A 16,708-nucleotide genomic window follows, 5' to 3' on the forward strand; every position below is an offset into this window, starting at 1 on the left:
CCACCACTCTCTTCTCTTCCCCCCCCCCCCCCCCCCCCCCCGCCGGCTTGGGGCTCGGTTGCCCAGCGGGGAGCTCAGGGATCGGGGAACTCTGGGCTCGGCGGCAGGCAACGTGGTGTCTGGGGCCAGTTCCGACACATGCGCAGAAAAGGGTTAGTGTAAATTGTGCTGGGGGTGGGGGGGGGGGGCGGCAGGGGGTAGATTTGGAGACTAATTGTCCTAACTTGCTCCTGCGTGAGTTAGGACAAATAGTCACTGCGCTAAATTAATAATAGGAATGAGAGGTTACAGCAATATAGAAAAGCATGAAAAAAGCCCACATTTTCAAGAACAGGTAAAGCTAAGGGAGATCTACTGGAGGTTATCAAAATTAGCAAAGTTAATTAGTGAAAGATTGATTCTATCGGTTGACAAATTGGTCACGAGGGAATAGACTCACTATTAACACTAGAATGAAGGAGGGATTAGAACATGGAATGCTTCACAAGTGGCTATTGAGTGAGAAACCATGGAGGCAAAATTCCCCAGCGTCCCATTTGGGAGTGGTAATCCAGTCATGGAGTGACTTCCTGCGCCCTGTGCGAAATTCGGCTCACCACCCCTCATAGGAAGTGGAGCACAATGTCGAATGCTCCACTTCCTGTTGGGGCGGGTTCGGGAGCGCTACTCGGGCGCAGTCACCAGTGCTACGCGGCTTCTCCATTTAGCGCTGATATGTTTCAAGCTCCTCCCCTTCCGCTAAAGTGGAGGGCCGCTGCACACCATGCAGGGCTTCTGATAGCCTCCAGGGCAGCATGGTATTGGGGCCGCAGCCCAGCACCCAAACAGAGTGCCGGGCTGCACGTTGGCGGCCAGGACCACACCACGGAGACTCAAGACAGGCCAACCGGCGAGTCGGCTAAAATTACAAAATGGCAGCTGTCCCTTTTACCTCTGCCCTACTCGCATGTGTTGGCCCAGTTCGCGACCCGCGAGGCTGCCACTGACGCCGCTCGCAGGGTGCTGGCCAATTTCTGCCGCGAGACGAAAAGGGGTTGCCGCGCGGCGCTAAGGGGTCGCCTGGCACGGCGATGACATCATCGCCCGTTGTGCGGTGGCCCATGGCGCGGCGCTACCGTGTCAGCACCTCCGCTACCTCCCACGCAATTTCACGGGAGCTGGTCGCGCCCCCCCATGATGCGCCCTGTTGGAGCTGCTCATTATTAGTTGAGCTTGCTTTCTTCTGCAGGGCTGGAATTGACCATGATGACGGTTCCACTCTCCACACGATGTTGCTCATGTTTCTATGCAGCTGAAATTTGGCCTTTTCACCTGTGTTATACACCAATTTAGTATGTAACCAATAAGCAGTAGCCAAGGAAGTACAGCACACAGAACAATCAAAATACACACGTACTTTGATTTTCATGTTACCATTTTACCAACAAACGCACAGAAAGGTTAAAGTACATATGTATATGACATTGGAATATGAGTATTGAGATCAGATGCCCAATGATAGGGCCCAAGTTTCGGGCCGCGCCTAAAACGCACAGCCCAGACCTGGATGCCCGTTTTTCGCGCCACAAAATGCGCCTAAAAAAAACTCATCAATTCTCCGGCTCCCTGCAGGTCCTCTGGAGCTGGGCGCGGCGCAGCATGAGCTGCGGGGGGCGGAGCCAGGTCCCTGTGCTGAAAACAGTGCCGGGACCTCTGCACGTGTGCAGTTGCTCCAGGCGCCCAAAACTGTGGGAGGGCCCGAAGCACGCAGCCCCTAGCCCTGGCCGAATGGCCTCACTGGGGCTGCGTGCATAAGGCTCACCTCCCACCCGACCGGGCCCGACCCGACTTGACTCCCGCTCCCCGGACTGGACCCGACCCCCGCTCCCCGGACCGGACCCGACCCCCCGCTCTCCCACCCCCGGCGACCCGACCTCCCCACCCCTCCCCCGGCGACCCGACCCGACCTCCACCCCCCGACCTCCGCTCCCTCCCCCCACGACTCTCTTCTCCCCTCGACTCTCTTCTCCCCCCGACTCTCTTCTCCCCCCCCCGACTCTCTTCTTCTCCCCCCCCGCCGACTCTCTTCTTCTCCCCCCGCCGACTCTCTTCTTCTCCCCCCGCCGACTCTTTCCCCCCCCACCGAATCTCTTCCCCCCCCCCCCCGACTCTCTTTCTCCCCCCCCCCCGACTCTCTTTCCCCCCCCCCCCGACTCTCTTTCCCCCCCCCCCCGACTCTCTTTCCCCCCCCCCCCGACTCTCTTTCCCCCCCCCCGACTCTCTTTCCCCCCCCCCGACTCTCTTTCCCCCCCCCGACTCTCTTTCCCCCCCCCGACTCTCTTTCCCCCCCCCGACTCTCTTTCCCCCCCGACTCTCTTTCCCCCCCCCCGACTCTCTTTCCCCCCCCCCGACTCTCTTTCCCCCCCCCGACTCTCTTTCCCCCCCGACTCTCTTTTCCCCCCCCCCGACTCTCTTTTCCCCCCCCCCCGACTCTCTTTCCCCCCCCCCGACTCTCTTTTCCCCCCCCGACTCTCTTTTCCCCCCCCGACTCTCTTTTCCCCCCCCCGACTCTCTTTTCCCCCCCCCCGACTCTCTTTCCCCCCCCGACTCTCTTTCCCCCCCCCCCGACTCTCTTTCCCCCCCCCGACTCTCTTTCCCCCCCCCCGACTCTCTTTCCCCCCCCCGACTCTCTTTCCCCCCCCCGACTCTCTTTTCCCCCCCCCCGACTCTCTTTCCCCCCCCCGACTCTCTTCCCCCCCCGACTCTCTTCCCCCCCCGACTCTCTTCCCCCCCCGACTCTCTTCCCCCCCGACTCTCTTCCCCCCCCGACTCTCTTCCCCCCCCGACTCTCTTTCCCCCCCCCGACTCTCTTTCCCCCCCCCGACTCTCTTTCCCCCCCCGACTCTCTTTCCCCCCCCCGACTCTCTTTCCCCCCCCCCCGACTCTCTTTCCCCCCCCCCCGACTCTCTTTCCCCCCCCCCGACTCTCTTTCCCCCCCCCCGACTCTCTTTCCCCCCCCCCCGACTCTCTTCCCCCCCCGACTCTCTTCCCCCCCCGACTCTCTTCCCCCCCCGACTCTCTTCCCCCCCCGACTCTCTTCCCCCCCCGACTCTCTTCCCCCCCCCGACTCTCTTCCCCCCCCCGACTCTCTTCCCCCCCCCCGACTCTCTTCCCCCCCCCCCGACTCTCTTCCCCCCCCCCGACTCTCTTCCCCCCCCCCGACTCTCTTCCCCCCCCCCGACTCTCTTCCCCCCCCCGACTCTCTTCCCCCCCCCCCGACTCTCTTCCCCCCCCCCCGACTCTCTTCCCCCCCCCCCGACTCTCTTCCCCCCCCCCCGACTCTCTTTCCCCCCCCCCCGACTCTCTTCCCCCCCCGACTCTCTTCCCCCCCCGACTCTCTTCCCCCCCCGACTCTCTTCCCCCCCCGACTCTCTTCCCCCCCCGACTCTCTTCCCCCCCCCGACTCTCTTCCCCCCCCGACTCTCTTCCCCCCCCGACTCTCTTCCCCCCCCCGACTCTCTTCCCCCCCCCGACTCTCTTCCCCCCCCGACTCTCTTCCCCCCCCCCGACTCTCTTCCCCCCCCCCGTCTTCTCCCCCCCCCCGTCTTCTCCCCCCCCCCGACTCTCTTTCCCCTCCCCCCGACTCTCTTTCCCCTCCCCCCGACTCTCTTTCCCCTCCCCCCGACTCTCTTTCCCCTCCCCCCGACTCTCTTTCCCCTCCCCCCGACTCTCTTTCCCCTCCCCCCGACTCTCTTTCCCCTCCCCCCGACTCTCTTTCCCCTCCCCCCGACTCTCTTTCCCCTCCCCCCGACTCTCTTTCCCCTCCCCCCGACTCTCTTTCCCCCCCCCGACTCTCTTCCCCCCCCTTCCCCCCCCGACTCTCTTTCCCCCCCGACTCTCTTTCCCCCCCGACTCTCTTTCCCCCCCGACTCTCTTTCCCCCCCGACTCTCTTTCCCCCCCGACTCTCTTTCCCCCCCGACTCTCTTTCCCCCCCCGACTCTCTTTCCCCCCCCGACTCTCTTTCCCCCCCCGACTCTCTTTCCCCCCCCCGACTCTCTTTCCCCCCCCCCGACTCTCTTTCCCCCCCCCCGACTCTATTTCCCCCCCCCGACTCTCTCCCCCCCCGACTCTCTTTCCCCCCCGACTCTCTTTCCCCCCCCGACTCTCTTTCCCCCCCCCGACTGTCTCTCCCCCCCCCCGACTCTCTTTCCCCCCCCCCGACTCTCTTTTCCCCCCCCGACTCTCTTTTCCCCCCCCGACTCTCTTTTCCCCCCCCCGACTCTCTCTTCCCCCCCCCGACTCTCTTTCTCCCCCCCCCGACTCTCTTTCCCCCCCCCCCGACTCTCTTTCCCCCCCCCCGACTCTCTCCCCTCCCCCCCGACTCTCTCCCCTCCCCCCCGACTCTCTCCCCTCCCCCCCGACTCTCTTTCTCCCCCCCCCCGACTCTCTTTCCCCCCCCCGACTCTCTTTCCCCCCCCCCGACTCTCTCCCCTCCCCCCCGACTCTCTCCCCTCCCCCCCGACTCTCTCCCCTCCCCCCCGACTCTCTCCCCTCCCCCCCGACTCTCTCCCCTCCCCCCCGACTCTCTCCCACCCCCCGACTCTCTCCCACCCCCCGACTCTCTTTCCCCCCCCCCCGACCTCCGCGACTCTCTCTTCCCCCCGACCTCCGCGACTCTCTCTTTTCCCCCCCCCCCCGACCTCTGCGACTCTCTCTTTCCCCCCCCCCCCGACCTCCGCGACTCTCTCTTCCTCCCCCTCGACCTCCGTGACTCTCTTTTCCCCCCCCACCCTGACCTCCGCGACTCCATCTTTCCCCGTCCCCAGTGCGACTCTCTCTCCCTCGACCCCCCCACATCCGGACCCGGGACCCAAGGCCCGATGCCACCTACCTGTAAATCCAGCCCGAAATCTTGGGCCCGGCCGTTCAGCCTACTTCTCTCCCTCCCCTCTCCTTCCCTCCCCTCCCTCTCCTCTCTTCTCCTCCCTCCCTCCCCTCTCCTCCCTCCCCTCTCCTCTCCTCCCTCCCTCTCCTTCCCTCCCTCCTCTCCTTCCTCTCTCCCTCCCTCCTCTCTCCCTCCCCCCTCCTTCCACCCACTCCCCCCTCCTTCCACCCCCTCCTTCCTTTCCCTCTCCTCCCACCCCCCCATCTCCCACCCCCCCTTCTCCAACCCCCCCTTCTCCTCCTCCTCCTCCTCCTCCCCCCCCCCTCCCCCCCAACTCCCACACCCCTCTACCTCCCCCAACCCCCTCCCCTCGCTGTCAGAAACACAGACAGAGAATGAGAGACACACACACAGACAAACAGAGAGATAGAGACACACTGGGGGGGGCGTCCCAGCACGCTGTTGGAGGACTCCCGGTGCTACAGTCGGTAAGTAGAAAATGTTTTGTTTATTGATTTAAAAAAAAAAATTCTTTTTTATTAATTTTTTTTGATTGATTTATTGGTTGATTTATTGATGTATTTATCATTTATTATTGATGATGGCTCTTTATTTGTAAAACTGAAGTGTTTAATGTTTGTAAACTTCACCCCCCCCCATTCCCTACGCCTGATTTGTAACCTGCGCCTGATTTTCTAAGTGTAGACAAGGTTTTTCTGAGCATACAAAAATCTACACTTACTGCCTTCTAAGTTAGTTTGGAGTATGTTTTCACTGCCTAAACTTTCAAAACGCGCGTAAGTGGCTGGACACGCCCCCTTTTGGAAAAAAAATCTGATCCAAACTGAAACTGTTCTAACTGACTAGAACTGGAGCAAACTAAATGCCGGGAATTGCAATTTCTAAGATACTCCATTCTAAACCAGTTGCTCCAAAAAAACAGAAGCAACTCAGGCCGAAACTTGGCCCCATTGTGTTATTGATTAATCAAAACTGCTTTTAGTCACATCTGGATTCCTAGTTACATGTGGCTAGTGGCTAATGGATGGGACAATACTGCTGTACATCATTTAAAGGGACTTGGATAAGTAGTTGAAAAGAGAATATTAAATGGCATCGGGATAAGGCAGCAAATTCAAATGAGATTAGTTGAAGAACTAATAGCGCAGGCATGATGGGCTAAATGGCTTTCTTCTGTGTTGTATATTCTCAGGTTCTGTGAGACTGTTAATTCCATCTGTGTTTAGATACAGTATTGTTTTTAAACCCTTTTCCCTAATTTTCCTTTTACCCAGCAAAATCAGGAAAAGTAATGAATGTTGCATTTAGTGAAATAACATGAGAATTAATGATTTGAAAAATGCCTTCAAGGCTAATAAAATGTATTTCTATTAATTTAGTTAGGCAATTAATTTGTCACAAATGTTCAAATAGATTGCACATATGTTCAGCGAAACTGTGTAGGCAGATAATAGTATTTTAGATATTGTGGTTGAAATTTAAAATTAGATCTCTTGTTAATAGTTAAGTGAGAAGATAAAGCTTGAAAAGATTTAACTTCAACATTAATTCTACATTCATTTGAAGAGATGCCAGCTCATGGTTCTGTTCTACTTCATCAAACTTCTGTGCTTTAACATATAAAGTACAACATTTCCAAAAAGACTACTGTTCTTGACGTAACATCGATCATTAGTGTGTTCAAGTCACCTATTTTAGCAGATATACACTACAATGAGACTGTAGAAATTGATAGCTTTGTTATTCTAATTAAATATAGCATATATTACAGTGGTAGCAATCCCATAATCTGGTACAGTTATATGGAGAATCCAAGTCCCTTGTAATTCAGTGGTACAAAACTATCACACAGCATCTGACAATTACTAAATGTCTGTAATATTCACATGATAAGTATGGTTGGACTATGGTAATTGAAATGCTTAATCATAGTCGATCTTATGACTTGCTCTGCCTTCCTAATGCTGTTTTCTCCCCCAGCACATTCCATGACTTATCCAGCAATATTTTCACAAAATCATGATCATTAAAATGAAAAATGTTGGCAAATTGTGACACTGGGATCTCCCTACATTCTGAAAAACATTTGCAAAATCAAATGGAAAACAGTTTAAAAAATAATTTTTCTCCACAGATGCTGCCTGATCATCTGAGATTTCCAGCAGTTTTCTGTTTTTATTTCAGATTTCAGCATCCGCAGTATTTTGCTTTTGCATTAATAATTAATTTGTTCTATTTAATTAAACTGAGAATTTGTGGATCTAGTTGTATGTTTCAATACAAAAGTGCCAAAATGATGATACTTCAATTGCAACACTATATTTACGGGATTGTGAGGCCTGCATGCGAAATTGCTGTACAAAATGTAGTGGTTGGATCCAATTGCATCTTCTTGCTATAAGCCAACTATCAGGGCAATTAGGGCAGTCAGATTGACTGAGGCCTTTGTTTGCCTCCAGCTGATCTTAGTGCAGCTTTTTTAAACAAGACTTGAAAAGCCTGAGGGAGGTGTAGATCCAATCTGCTGAGATCTCGTAGTTGGCAGTTTCTAGGGCAGAAAATTGAAGCTGACACAGAATTAGGTCAAGAAGGGTTGCTGAGTCGAAGCTTGTGCTGCTTCCATCAGAGTAAGAAAAATAGAGTTGAAAAAGGGGAAGGGAGCAGCAATTGATGCAGCATATATACTTTTTAACGAGAGCAATGAGATGAGCTTTACGGTGCAACATATTGGCATAGAACTACACTATTGCAGAGAGCTGTAGGATTTGGGTTCCTGCCTATTGTTCCCTATAGGTTTCGTAGCAGGCTTGTCCAGAGAAAACGCTAAAGTGGTAGCAGCGCAAAGGAAGGGGCAATAACCCATACCTTGTGGTTGTTGAAAAGTGGCCGTTGTTTTTTGTCCTCTTGCTGAGGAATGAAATTAGTTTTGAAATGAGTTTCTGGCCACATGTCTGCGGCATAACTAAAACTGCCTTTTTCCACCTCTGTAATATCGCCCGTCTCTGCCTCAGCTCATCCGCTGCTGAAACCCTCATCCATGCCGTTGTTACCTCTAGACTTGACTACTCCAACTCACCCCTGGCTGACCTCCCACATTCTACATTACGTAAACTTGAGGTCATCCAAAACTCGGCAGCCCTTGTCCTAACTCGCACCAAGTCAGGATCACACGTCACATCACCCCTGTGCTTTCTGACCTACATTGGCTCCCGGTTAAACAACGCCTCGATTTCAGAATCCTCATTCTTGTTTACAAATCACTCCATGGCCTTGCCCCTCCCTGTCTCTCTCATTTTTTTCAGCCTCACAACCCCACAAGATGTCTGCGCTCCTCAAATTCTGCCCTCTTGAACATGGTTTAACTGCTCAACCATCGGTGGCCTTGCCTTCAGCTGTTTGGGCCCTAAGCTCTGGAACTCCCTCCCTAAACCTCTTCGCCTCTCTACCTCGCTATCCACCTTTAAGATGCTCCTTAAAACCTATCTCTTTAACCAAGCTTTTGCTCATCTGCCTTAATTTCTTCTTTTGTGGCTCGGTGTCAAATTTATTTGTTTTGTCTTGTACCACTGCTGTGAAGCGCCTTGGGATGTTTTACGCTAAAGGCGCTATATAAATAAAAGTTGTTGTTGTTGAATGTCATGCAGTGCAGAAAGTTTTAAAAAGGGAGAAATGACAATAGATTTGGCAGGGGATAGAGCAATCAAATTTAACAATTTCAAAAAATCAATTAAAATGATGTGTACATGTCATTTTGAAGACTGAACTAATAAACCTATTAAATGACAACTCTCAGATTTTTAAAAACTATTTTGCTGTTTTCTTTTTTTCTTCAAATAAAAAAGGAAATCTTTTTAAAACTTATAAAATCTCCAGAAATATCAGAAGATTGCAACAATTATCTTTAAATTATATGTATATACAGACCGTGTACAGCTATTGGTAACCGAGTTCATTGTTAGCTTTACTGTTTCACATAACAACGGTGACTACACTTCAAAAGTACTGAATTGGCTGTAAAGCGCTTTGAGAAGTCTGGTGGTCATGAAAGGCGCTTTATAAATGCAAGACTTTCTTTTTTTTTCTTTTTAAATAAAAGTTTTTTTGAGGGTGAAAACCCATCATTTTTCAAAAAATGTTCTTCCCTTTTCTTTGATTTTGTCAAGCCACTTGGCAACTGCAGTCAAGGAAGGAGCATTGCTTCTCAAACTCCACCAGTGTTGCTCTGACCCAATTGGTAAGAGGTGCATGAGTGTGGCCCGTGTTTTTATTATTTTTAAGATCTAACTCCATTCCATTCTGAGATACAGTATAATATAAAAATTGTCATTATAAAAATCCTTTCTTCCAGTTTTTATTCCATTCGAATGGAGAAGATGTGAGCCTCACTCAACGTGTGCTGGCAGTGCTGCAGCAGAAATTGGCAACTCGGCAGTGTGAGGGACTGTGGCCATGAACTTATGATCCAGCATTTCATGGTACCATACCGTGATGCACAAATGTATTGCATCTGGGGCCATTGGAGGTGGGAGATCTTGTGTGATGAAACCTCCAGAAATATATCCAACCAGAGTTGGCAACCCTAATTGCATCCCTGGCCTGCCGACTAATTTTTATTATATTGGGCCTATGTGGCAAAATTGTTTTTTATCCAGGTGTGGGTGAGAATTCTTTGAGCTGGTCAGTCTCCATACTGACATATTTGGGGGTCTCCTGAATCGAATGGTGAGAGATGCAAGCGGGCAGACAGCAGCCCAGGACTGGGCAGTCAGTTGTTTTAATTATCACTGACTTGCCGGTTGCATTGCTGAAGCACACTTTGGGTGCGATTGCTGCACTGGTTTAGCACTCACCATCTTTCCCCATTGTGGCCCTGCTTGGAGAAGCCGGAGCAGGTTCTTAGAGGATGGTTTCCTTTTTTGTAACTGAACTGATAAGTTTGGGATGTCACGTGGGAAGTGATTTGGGGAAGGGTAGTGGCACCTTCTTGGTTGCAGTTTTGCTTTTCAAATGAATGATTATGTGCTTCCTTCAAGATGCATTATTTACGTTGTATTGATTTGACTCTTTGTCGTTTCATCAGTACCATGGGGAAAGAGATGGTAGAAACTGATGCTGTGGTCCAGAGCTCTTTGCCAAGGCTGCTGGTCAGGGTCGTGGGGTCACTGGAAGTCCATAGATTTTTGAAAATTCTCCAGTTATTTGTATGGTACTGAATTTCTTCTGAGCTATTCCTGTTCTAAACATGTGTTACTCTCATCAGCTAGCTCTGTGCCCTAATGCAACTTTGGACCTTTTTGTCCTGTGTGTCAGGTATGCAACTGCCAGTTGTTTCATAAAGTATGCATTTATACTATTTACATATACTGCATTCTGTTGTACTCCACACTTTTTGAAATTCTTACCAGTTTAAATTAATATTGGTGAAAAGGTAACTCATAATGTTAGATGTAGGCACTAAGCACTATATTATGACTGATGTATGATAATCTTTTTATAAAGCATTATATTACATTTGCTGCAGTATTAGCAATGTCAGTTTTTCATTTGAGTATTGATGGTCCTACTTTTTAAATCAATTTTTAAATGTATACATGAGTGGGTATAATAAAGTTGTGTTATAACACAAGATAAAGAATTAGCTGAGTGCTGGAAAGATAAAGGGTAAAAGTAGATCGGGACTCCATGTCATTGCCAAGTGCCGCCTTAAAGCCTTGAAATATGGTAGTTAAAATCATATCAACATGTTTACTTGTTACAAAATCCTTTTTTGATAGACATTCACTTTTCCAGCTAAAGCATACAAACTTGTATTTTTCATGCTCCTCTCTTTAATGTGAATCCTACTGATATCAGGATGCCAATAGACTGCGATAGCTGTGATGGGATTTGAATGGTATTTGCAAATATTTGGTCATCTTTGTGACACCCAGAGAATACTGTGCCATGCAGTTTCTGACCTTCTTCAGAATGTAGAGTGTTCTCTTTTGCAATGCCGAAAAATATTTGGTTGTAAAGGAGAATCCTAATCATATTGTGAAGGGAAAGATCTTATGGGATCCCACTCTCAGTTTTGTTTCTGGTGTATCACATTGGTGCAATGTACAAATGTTGCTATTTTTACAGTGTGAATCAAATTGTCATGAGTGATGTAATTATGGTGCGTGTTTCAAATGAAAGAAACCTTTAACATTGTGGTGCTGGTGATAAATATACATTCAGTTGGAGTCTCTGAAAAGTGGCATTGTGCCACACCTGCATTCAGTTAAGCAAATGCTTTGGTACAGTTTTGCTAATGCTGTTTTAGTAAATAATACATTTGCTTAGTGCACTAGCGAAGCAGACACACGCTGGGTGACATCAGCCAATGGGAATTCCCTTGGAGCATCCTCTCAATGTTTTCAATCTGTTTTTGTACCAATTAATTAAAGCTTTTTTTCATGCTAACAGAGAGTTGACTTTTAATAAGAACAAATGAACACGCAAAAAGAGCTTCTCTGGTGATCAGTCTGTGGCTAAACACACTGAACCCAGTAATTGGAAGTTGATGCGTTGAATGTGAAAATGGATTGCTTACTCCATTGTCTGTGATATCTTTTTTTATCATTAGGTGTCAACCTTGTCTTAGTGGTAGCACTCTCATCTCTGAGTTAGAAGGTCATGTGTTCATGCCCCACTCCATGTACTTGAACAGATAATCTAGACTAATACTTCAGTGTAGTGCTGAGGAATTGCTGCACTGTCGGAGGTACCACTTTTCAGATGAGATGTTAAACAGAGGCCGTGTACAGCCAATGTTACCGATAAGCTGCGTGGCTGTGCAGCCGTCTGCAGCTGCATGCAGTTTTGGTCTCCGAATTTAAGAAAGGATGTACTTTCATTGGAGGCTGTTCAGAGAAGGTTCACTAGGTTGATTCTGGAGATGAGGGGATTGACTTCCCTTGGAGCATCCTCTCAGTGTTTTCAATCTGTTGAGTAGGTTGGGTCTATACTCATTGGAATTCAGAAGAATGAGAGATGATCTTATCGAAACATATAAGATATTGAGAGGGCTCGACAAAATGGATGCAGAGAGTATATTTCCACTCATAGGGGAAACTAAAACTGAGGGGCATAGTCTCAGAATAAGGGGCCACACATTTAAAACTGAGATGAGGAGGAATTTCTTCTCTCAGAGGGTTGTAAATCTGTGGGATTCTCTGCCCCAGAGAGCTGTGGAGGCTGGGTCATTGAATATATTTAAGGCGGAGATAGACGGATTTCTGAGCTATAAGGGAATAAAGGTTATGGGGAGCGGGCAGGGAAGTGGAGCTGAGTCCATGAACAGATCAGCCATGATCTTATTAAATGGCGGAGCAGACTCGAGGGGTCAAATGGCCTACTCCTGCTCCTATTTCTTGTATTCACGGGCTTTTCAATGTAAATAACAGTGCATGTGCAAAAAAAGGAGCTTGTGCACCCCAAAGAAATTACAGCAAAATTGTATATACCCTCTCAGATGGGCGTGAAAGATCCCACGGCACTATTTGAGGAAGAGCAAGGAGTTTAACTACTGTGCTGGTATTTATCCCTCAACTAACATCACTCAAGCGGATTATCTGGTCATTATCTCATTGCTGTTTATGGGACCTTGATCTTTGCAAATTGGCTGCTGCGATTCCCTGCATTACAATGCTTTAAAAGTATTTAATTGGCAGCAAAGTGTTTTAGGATATCGTGAGGTTTTGAAAGGCACTAAATAAATGCAAGTTCATTCTTTATGAAATAGAAAAAATATACTCCATAATCCAGTTCCAGGGTAATTACTAAACATTCAATGCACTTCAAAGTAGTACGTTAAATATGAAGCACTTTGTAATGTTTCTGAGATGTAATCGGGTGCTCTATAAATACAGGTCTGTGCTCGTAACAATGTATTGTATATAGTACAATAACCAGTGATTTAGTCTAACAATTCTTTGTTTTTATGTAATATAATTATACATTAAAATACTACTAAACATCTTTTCAAGGTATAAAAATGGATGCTTCTACTCAAAGAAAGGCAATTTTGCCCACAAATTATTTTGCTGCTTCAGAGGAAGGCACTTGAGACTTTCATTTCTTTCCCCTGATCATTATTTTGACCGTGTTCATTTTTAGAATGTATTATTTCTTCATGAATGTGATAAAAATGATATGCACAGGTCCCATTCTTTAATCTGTTCATGCAAGTTGGGGAATGAGTCCTTTCCGATTTTGTAACATTGTGAATTGTATTTCTCTTATTATTCTGTTAGAGATATCATCATGAATTAAAATTTCAAGGATTAATACTTCAAACAGAATGTCTGAATTACCTTGTAATTTGATTTGTGTTCAATGTGCACATTTTGTTTCGGCTTTGTTCTCACACTTTCATCATTATTGGGGCTGTAAATGTATACATTTATCTTTTCTGGAATTGTAGCGTTTGGGATTCAAATGAGTATTTTCATTTTGAATGATTTGTATGGACAACATGCAATGATGGGTAGTGCAGAGACTCATTTGGAGTTTCTGTCCTCTGGCATTTTTAAAATCGTAAATCTACTAACGACAGACATCTAAATCAATTTTTGGACTCTACAAAAGACAGCAATAAATAGAAATTCTACTAAAACATAGTCAACAAATACTTAATGTAATACTTCATATCCATCAAAGGCAGCTAGTAACTGTAATGTGCAAGTGAAATTTCATAGAATAGTCAGTGTGTTGAATATAAGAAAGCTTTGTAACAGTCTGCAATTCAATAAAATTACAAGTGCGGAGATTCTAATATGCATCAGTAAAAGTAATTCCTCCAGTTGTAATTGAAGGTCATGAAGGGAATTGATTGTGAGGATTAAGGAAGATCATATGCTTGAATGAGAAAGGCACGAACCATGACTAATTCTGCAAAATACGACAGATTTATTTATTCACACCTTTAATCAACAGCATGCAAAATGCCTCTGGATTTTAGCGCCAAGGTTGACTAGACGTATAGAGGGTAAAATTCAACTTGGGCGTGGTGCAGAGCGGGCGGTGCTGGACACACCCCGCTCAATTATCTTTTCTGTTGAAGTCAGTTGATAGGAAAATTGGGCAGGGTGTTTAAAAGGCGTCTAATTGGCCCGCACTAATTTCCACCCCTGCTGAAGTTGAAAATGACTCCCATTGGCTGTAAGGTGCTTTAGGATATTTGTCGTGATTTTGGGTTTTACACTTAGCATTTTCTCGGGTTCTCCCTAAGCAGATCTTGCGTATCCTACAATCCAGGGTGTACGTTATCTTGCCCACTGTCAAGATACACCGTTGTGAGATCCAGAGATTGCATCGGAGAACTCTTGCTCTGTACTGGAGTGTGTTGCCACATGATTCTCCTCTCTTCAGAAAGCAAACTGAATCTATTCGGGGTTAGTACTGCTGTACGTTTATGAGGAATAACCGGATTACCTGGCTCTGAATAACTATACGCAGGGGACCACGTTTATATGAATCCTTGTAATATTAGCCAGTATTGGTGAGGAGCAAACAATCTGGTAAAGCATTGGACTATAATAAGATTTAAGTCACATTGATCTCTGTAGTGAGGCTGCAGTATTTTAGCTGTCACAGCAGCAACTATCTACAGTAGTCACATGCCTGCCACACATCCAAGGGGAAGATTTCTTCTGTTTGGCCTTTGCAGCAAAATTGTAAAGGCATTTATGATTTTGATACGAATAATGAACAGAGGGAATCTTGCTTCCTGAATGTTCAATTTCCATATTTTCTTTATGAATGACTTGCCTGAGAGCAATTGCATTTCATATGTTGTGAATATGTTACTTATTGGATCCCAATCTTTTTTCAGCGGTTGAAGGATGAGATAGCAGAGGTTACGAATGAGATTGAAAATCTGGGTTCCACAGAAGAGCGGTAAGGACTCTTTTTTTTGTTCTGTGTACATCACTTACACTGTGCTGTGTGAAAGTAGTACCTACTTTAAACAATGTCTCAGTCTGTTGGCATGACATCCTGGGTAAAGGGTACAATTTACAATACCCAATGTAGTAATTCCATTTATAATTTCAAATGTAAGAACCCTGTTTCATTGGCCAGCAATTTCCTTGGAATAGCTCCCACTCCACCGCCATAATTTTACATAGAAACATAGAAAATAGGTGCAGGAGTAGGCCATTCGTCTCTTCGAGCCTGCACCATCATTCAATAAAATCATGGGTGATCATTCCCTCAATACCCCTTTCCTGCTTTCTCTCCATACCCCTTGATCCCTTTAGCCGTAAGGGTCATATCTAACTCCCTCTTGAATATATCCAATGAACTGGCATCAACAACTCTCTGCGGCAGGGAATTCCACAGGTTAACAACTCTCTGAGTGAAGAAGCTTCTCCTCATCTCAGTCCTAAATGGCCTACCCCTTATCCTAAGACTGTGTCCCCTGGTTCTGGACTTCCCCAACATCGGAAACATTCTACCCGCATCTAACCTGTCCCATCCCGTCAGAATCTTATATGTTTTTATGAGATCCCCTCTCATCCTTCTAAACTCCAATGTATAAAGGCCCAGTTGATCCAGTCTCTCCTCATATGTCAGTCCTGCCATCCCAGGAATCAGTCTGGTGAACCTTCGCTGCACTCCCTCAATAGCAAAAAAGTCCATCCTCAGATTAGGAGACCAAAACTGAACACAATATTCCAGGTGAGGCCTCACCAAGGCCCTGTACAACTGCAGTAAGACCTCCCTGCTCCTATTCTCAAATCCCCTAGCTATGAAGGCCAACATACCATTTGACTTCTTCACCGCCTGCTGTACCTGTATGCCAACTTTCAATGACTGATGAACCATGACACCCAGGTCTCTTTGCACGTCCCCTTTTCCTAATGTGCCACCATTCAGATAATATTCTGTCTTCGCGTTTTTGCCCCCAAAGTGGATAACCTCACATTTATCCACATTATACTGCATCTGCCATATATTTGTCCATTCACCTAACCTGTTCAAGGCACCCTACAGCCTCCTAGCATCCCCCTCACAGCTCACACCGTCACCCAGTTTAGTGTCATCTGCAAACTTGGAGATATTACACTCAATTCCTTCATCCAAATCATTGATGTATATTGTAAAGAGCTGGGGGTCCCAGCACTGAGCCCTGCGGCACTCCACTAGTCACTGCCTGCTGGAAGTGTGGCAGAAACCCTGTTTACACGCGTAAGGAAGTGTTTGGTCATGGTGCTTCAGCCATCATGGCGTGCGGCAGGCTTGTTGGAGCAGCTGGTCCTTTTCTTCCCATCAATATCATATGTTCATGCTTCCATTAAAGTTACTGCGGCAGAGTGGCAGCAGCTCCGAGGAAATTCCTGGCCACAATCGTTTTATCTGTTGTGTGGAGATTGCTGTTATACTACAGTTAATTTTCTGTTCTAATTCATACATAATGGCATACAGTTGTTATAACTAGTCCTTTTTATCATCCAGGAAGCTAGGGTGAATAAGAGTAAATTAGCTAACCCTAACCCTAAATGCAGCTTTGTGTGAGTCATCCTATCAATGAACCACCACCAGATTTGCTAAGAGACTGCTTAACTAAATGGTTATCAATGAAAACAGTAAATATTTGCCTTGGTTACAATGGTCGAGCACTAGACTTCCAATGAGTTGAGATCATAGCTTCAACTACAATAATAATCAAACAACTTGCCATCCCTCACTGATTGAGTTTCAATAGTTGACAATTGGGCTGTGACAGCTGTGTGATGGTATGATTGATACGTCTTTGGAGAGAGGTAAATTGGAATGACTGGCCTTGCTTCACAGCA

At 47.3% G+C, this 16,708-nt stretch overlaps 1 protein-coding gene across 3 annotated transcripts in view; it reads left to right on the forward strand.

Moving 5' to 3' along the window:
- The window catches only part of cyth1b (cytohesin 1b), a 270,470-nt gene that overhangs the window by 186,511 nt on the left and 67,251 nt on the right, over positions 1-16,708 (forward strand). For all 3 annotated transcript variants that reach the window (XM_070857776.1, XM_070857774.1, XM_070857775.1), the window contains exon 3: positions 14,743-14,807. In XM_070857776.1, the coding sequence (XP_070713877.1) occupies positions 14,743-14,807 (65 nt within the window). The remainder of the gene's footprint in view (positions 1-14,742; positions 14,808-16,708) is intronic.

The sequence above is a fragment of the Pristiophorus japonicus genome, chromosome 16 (assembly GCF_044704955.1).
Source record: "Pristiophorus japonicus isolate sPriJap1 chromosome 16, sPriJap1.hap1, whole genome shotgun sequence".
Taxonomy (NCBI): domain Eukaryota; kingdom Metazoa; phylum Chordata; class Chondrichthyes; family Pristiophoridae; genus Pristiophorus; species Pristiophorus japonicus.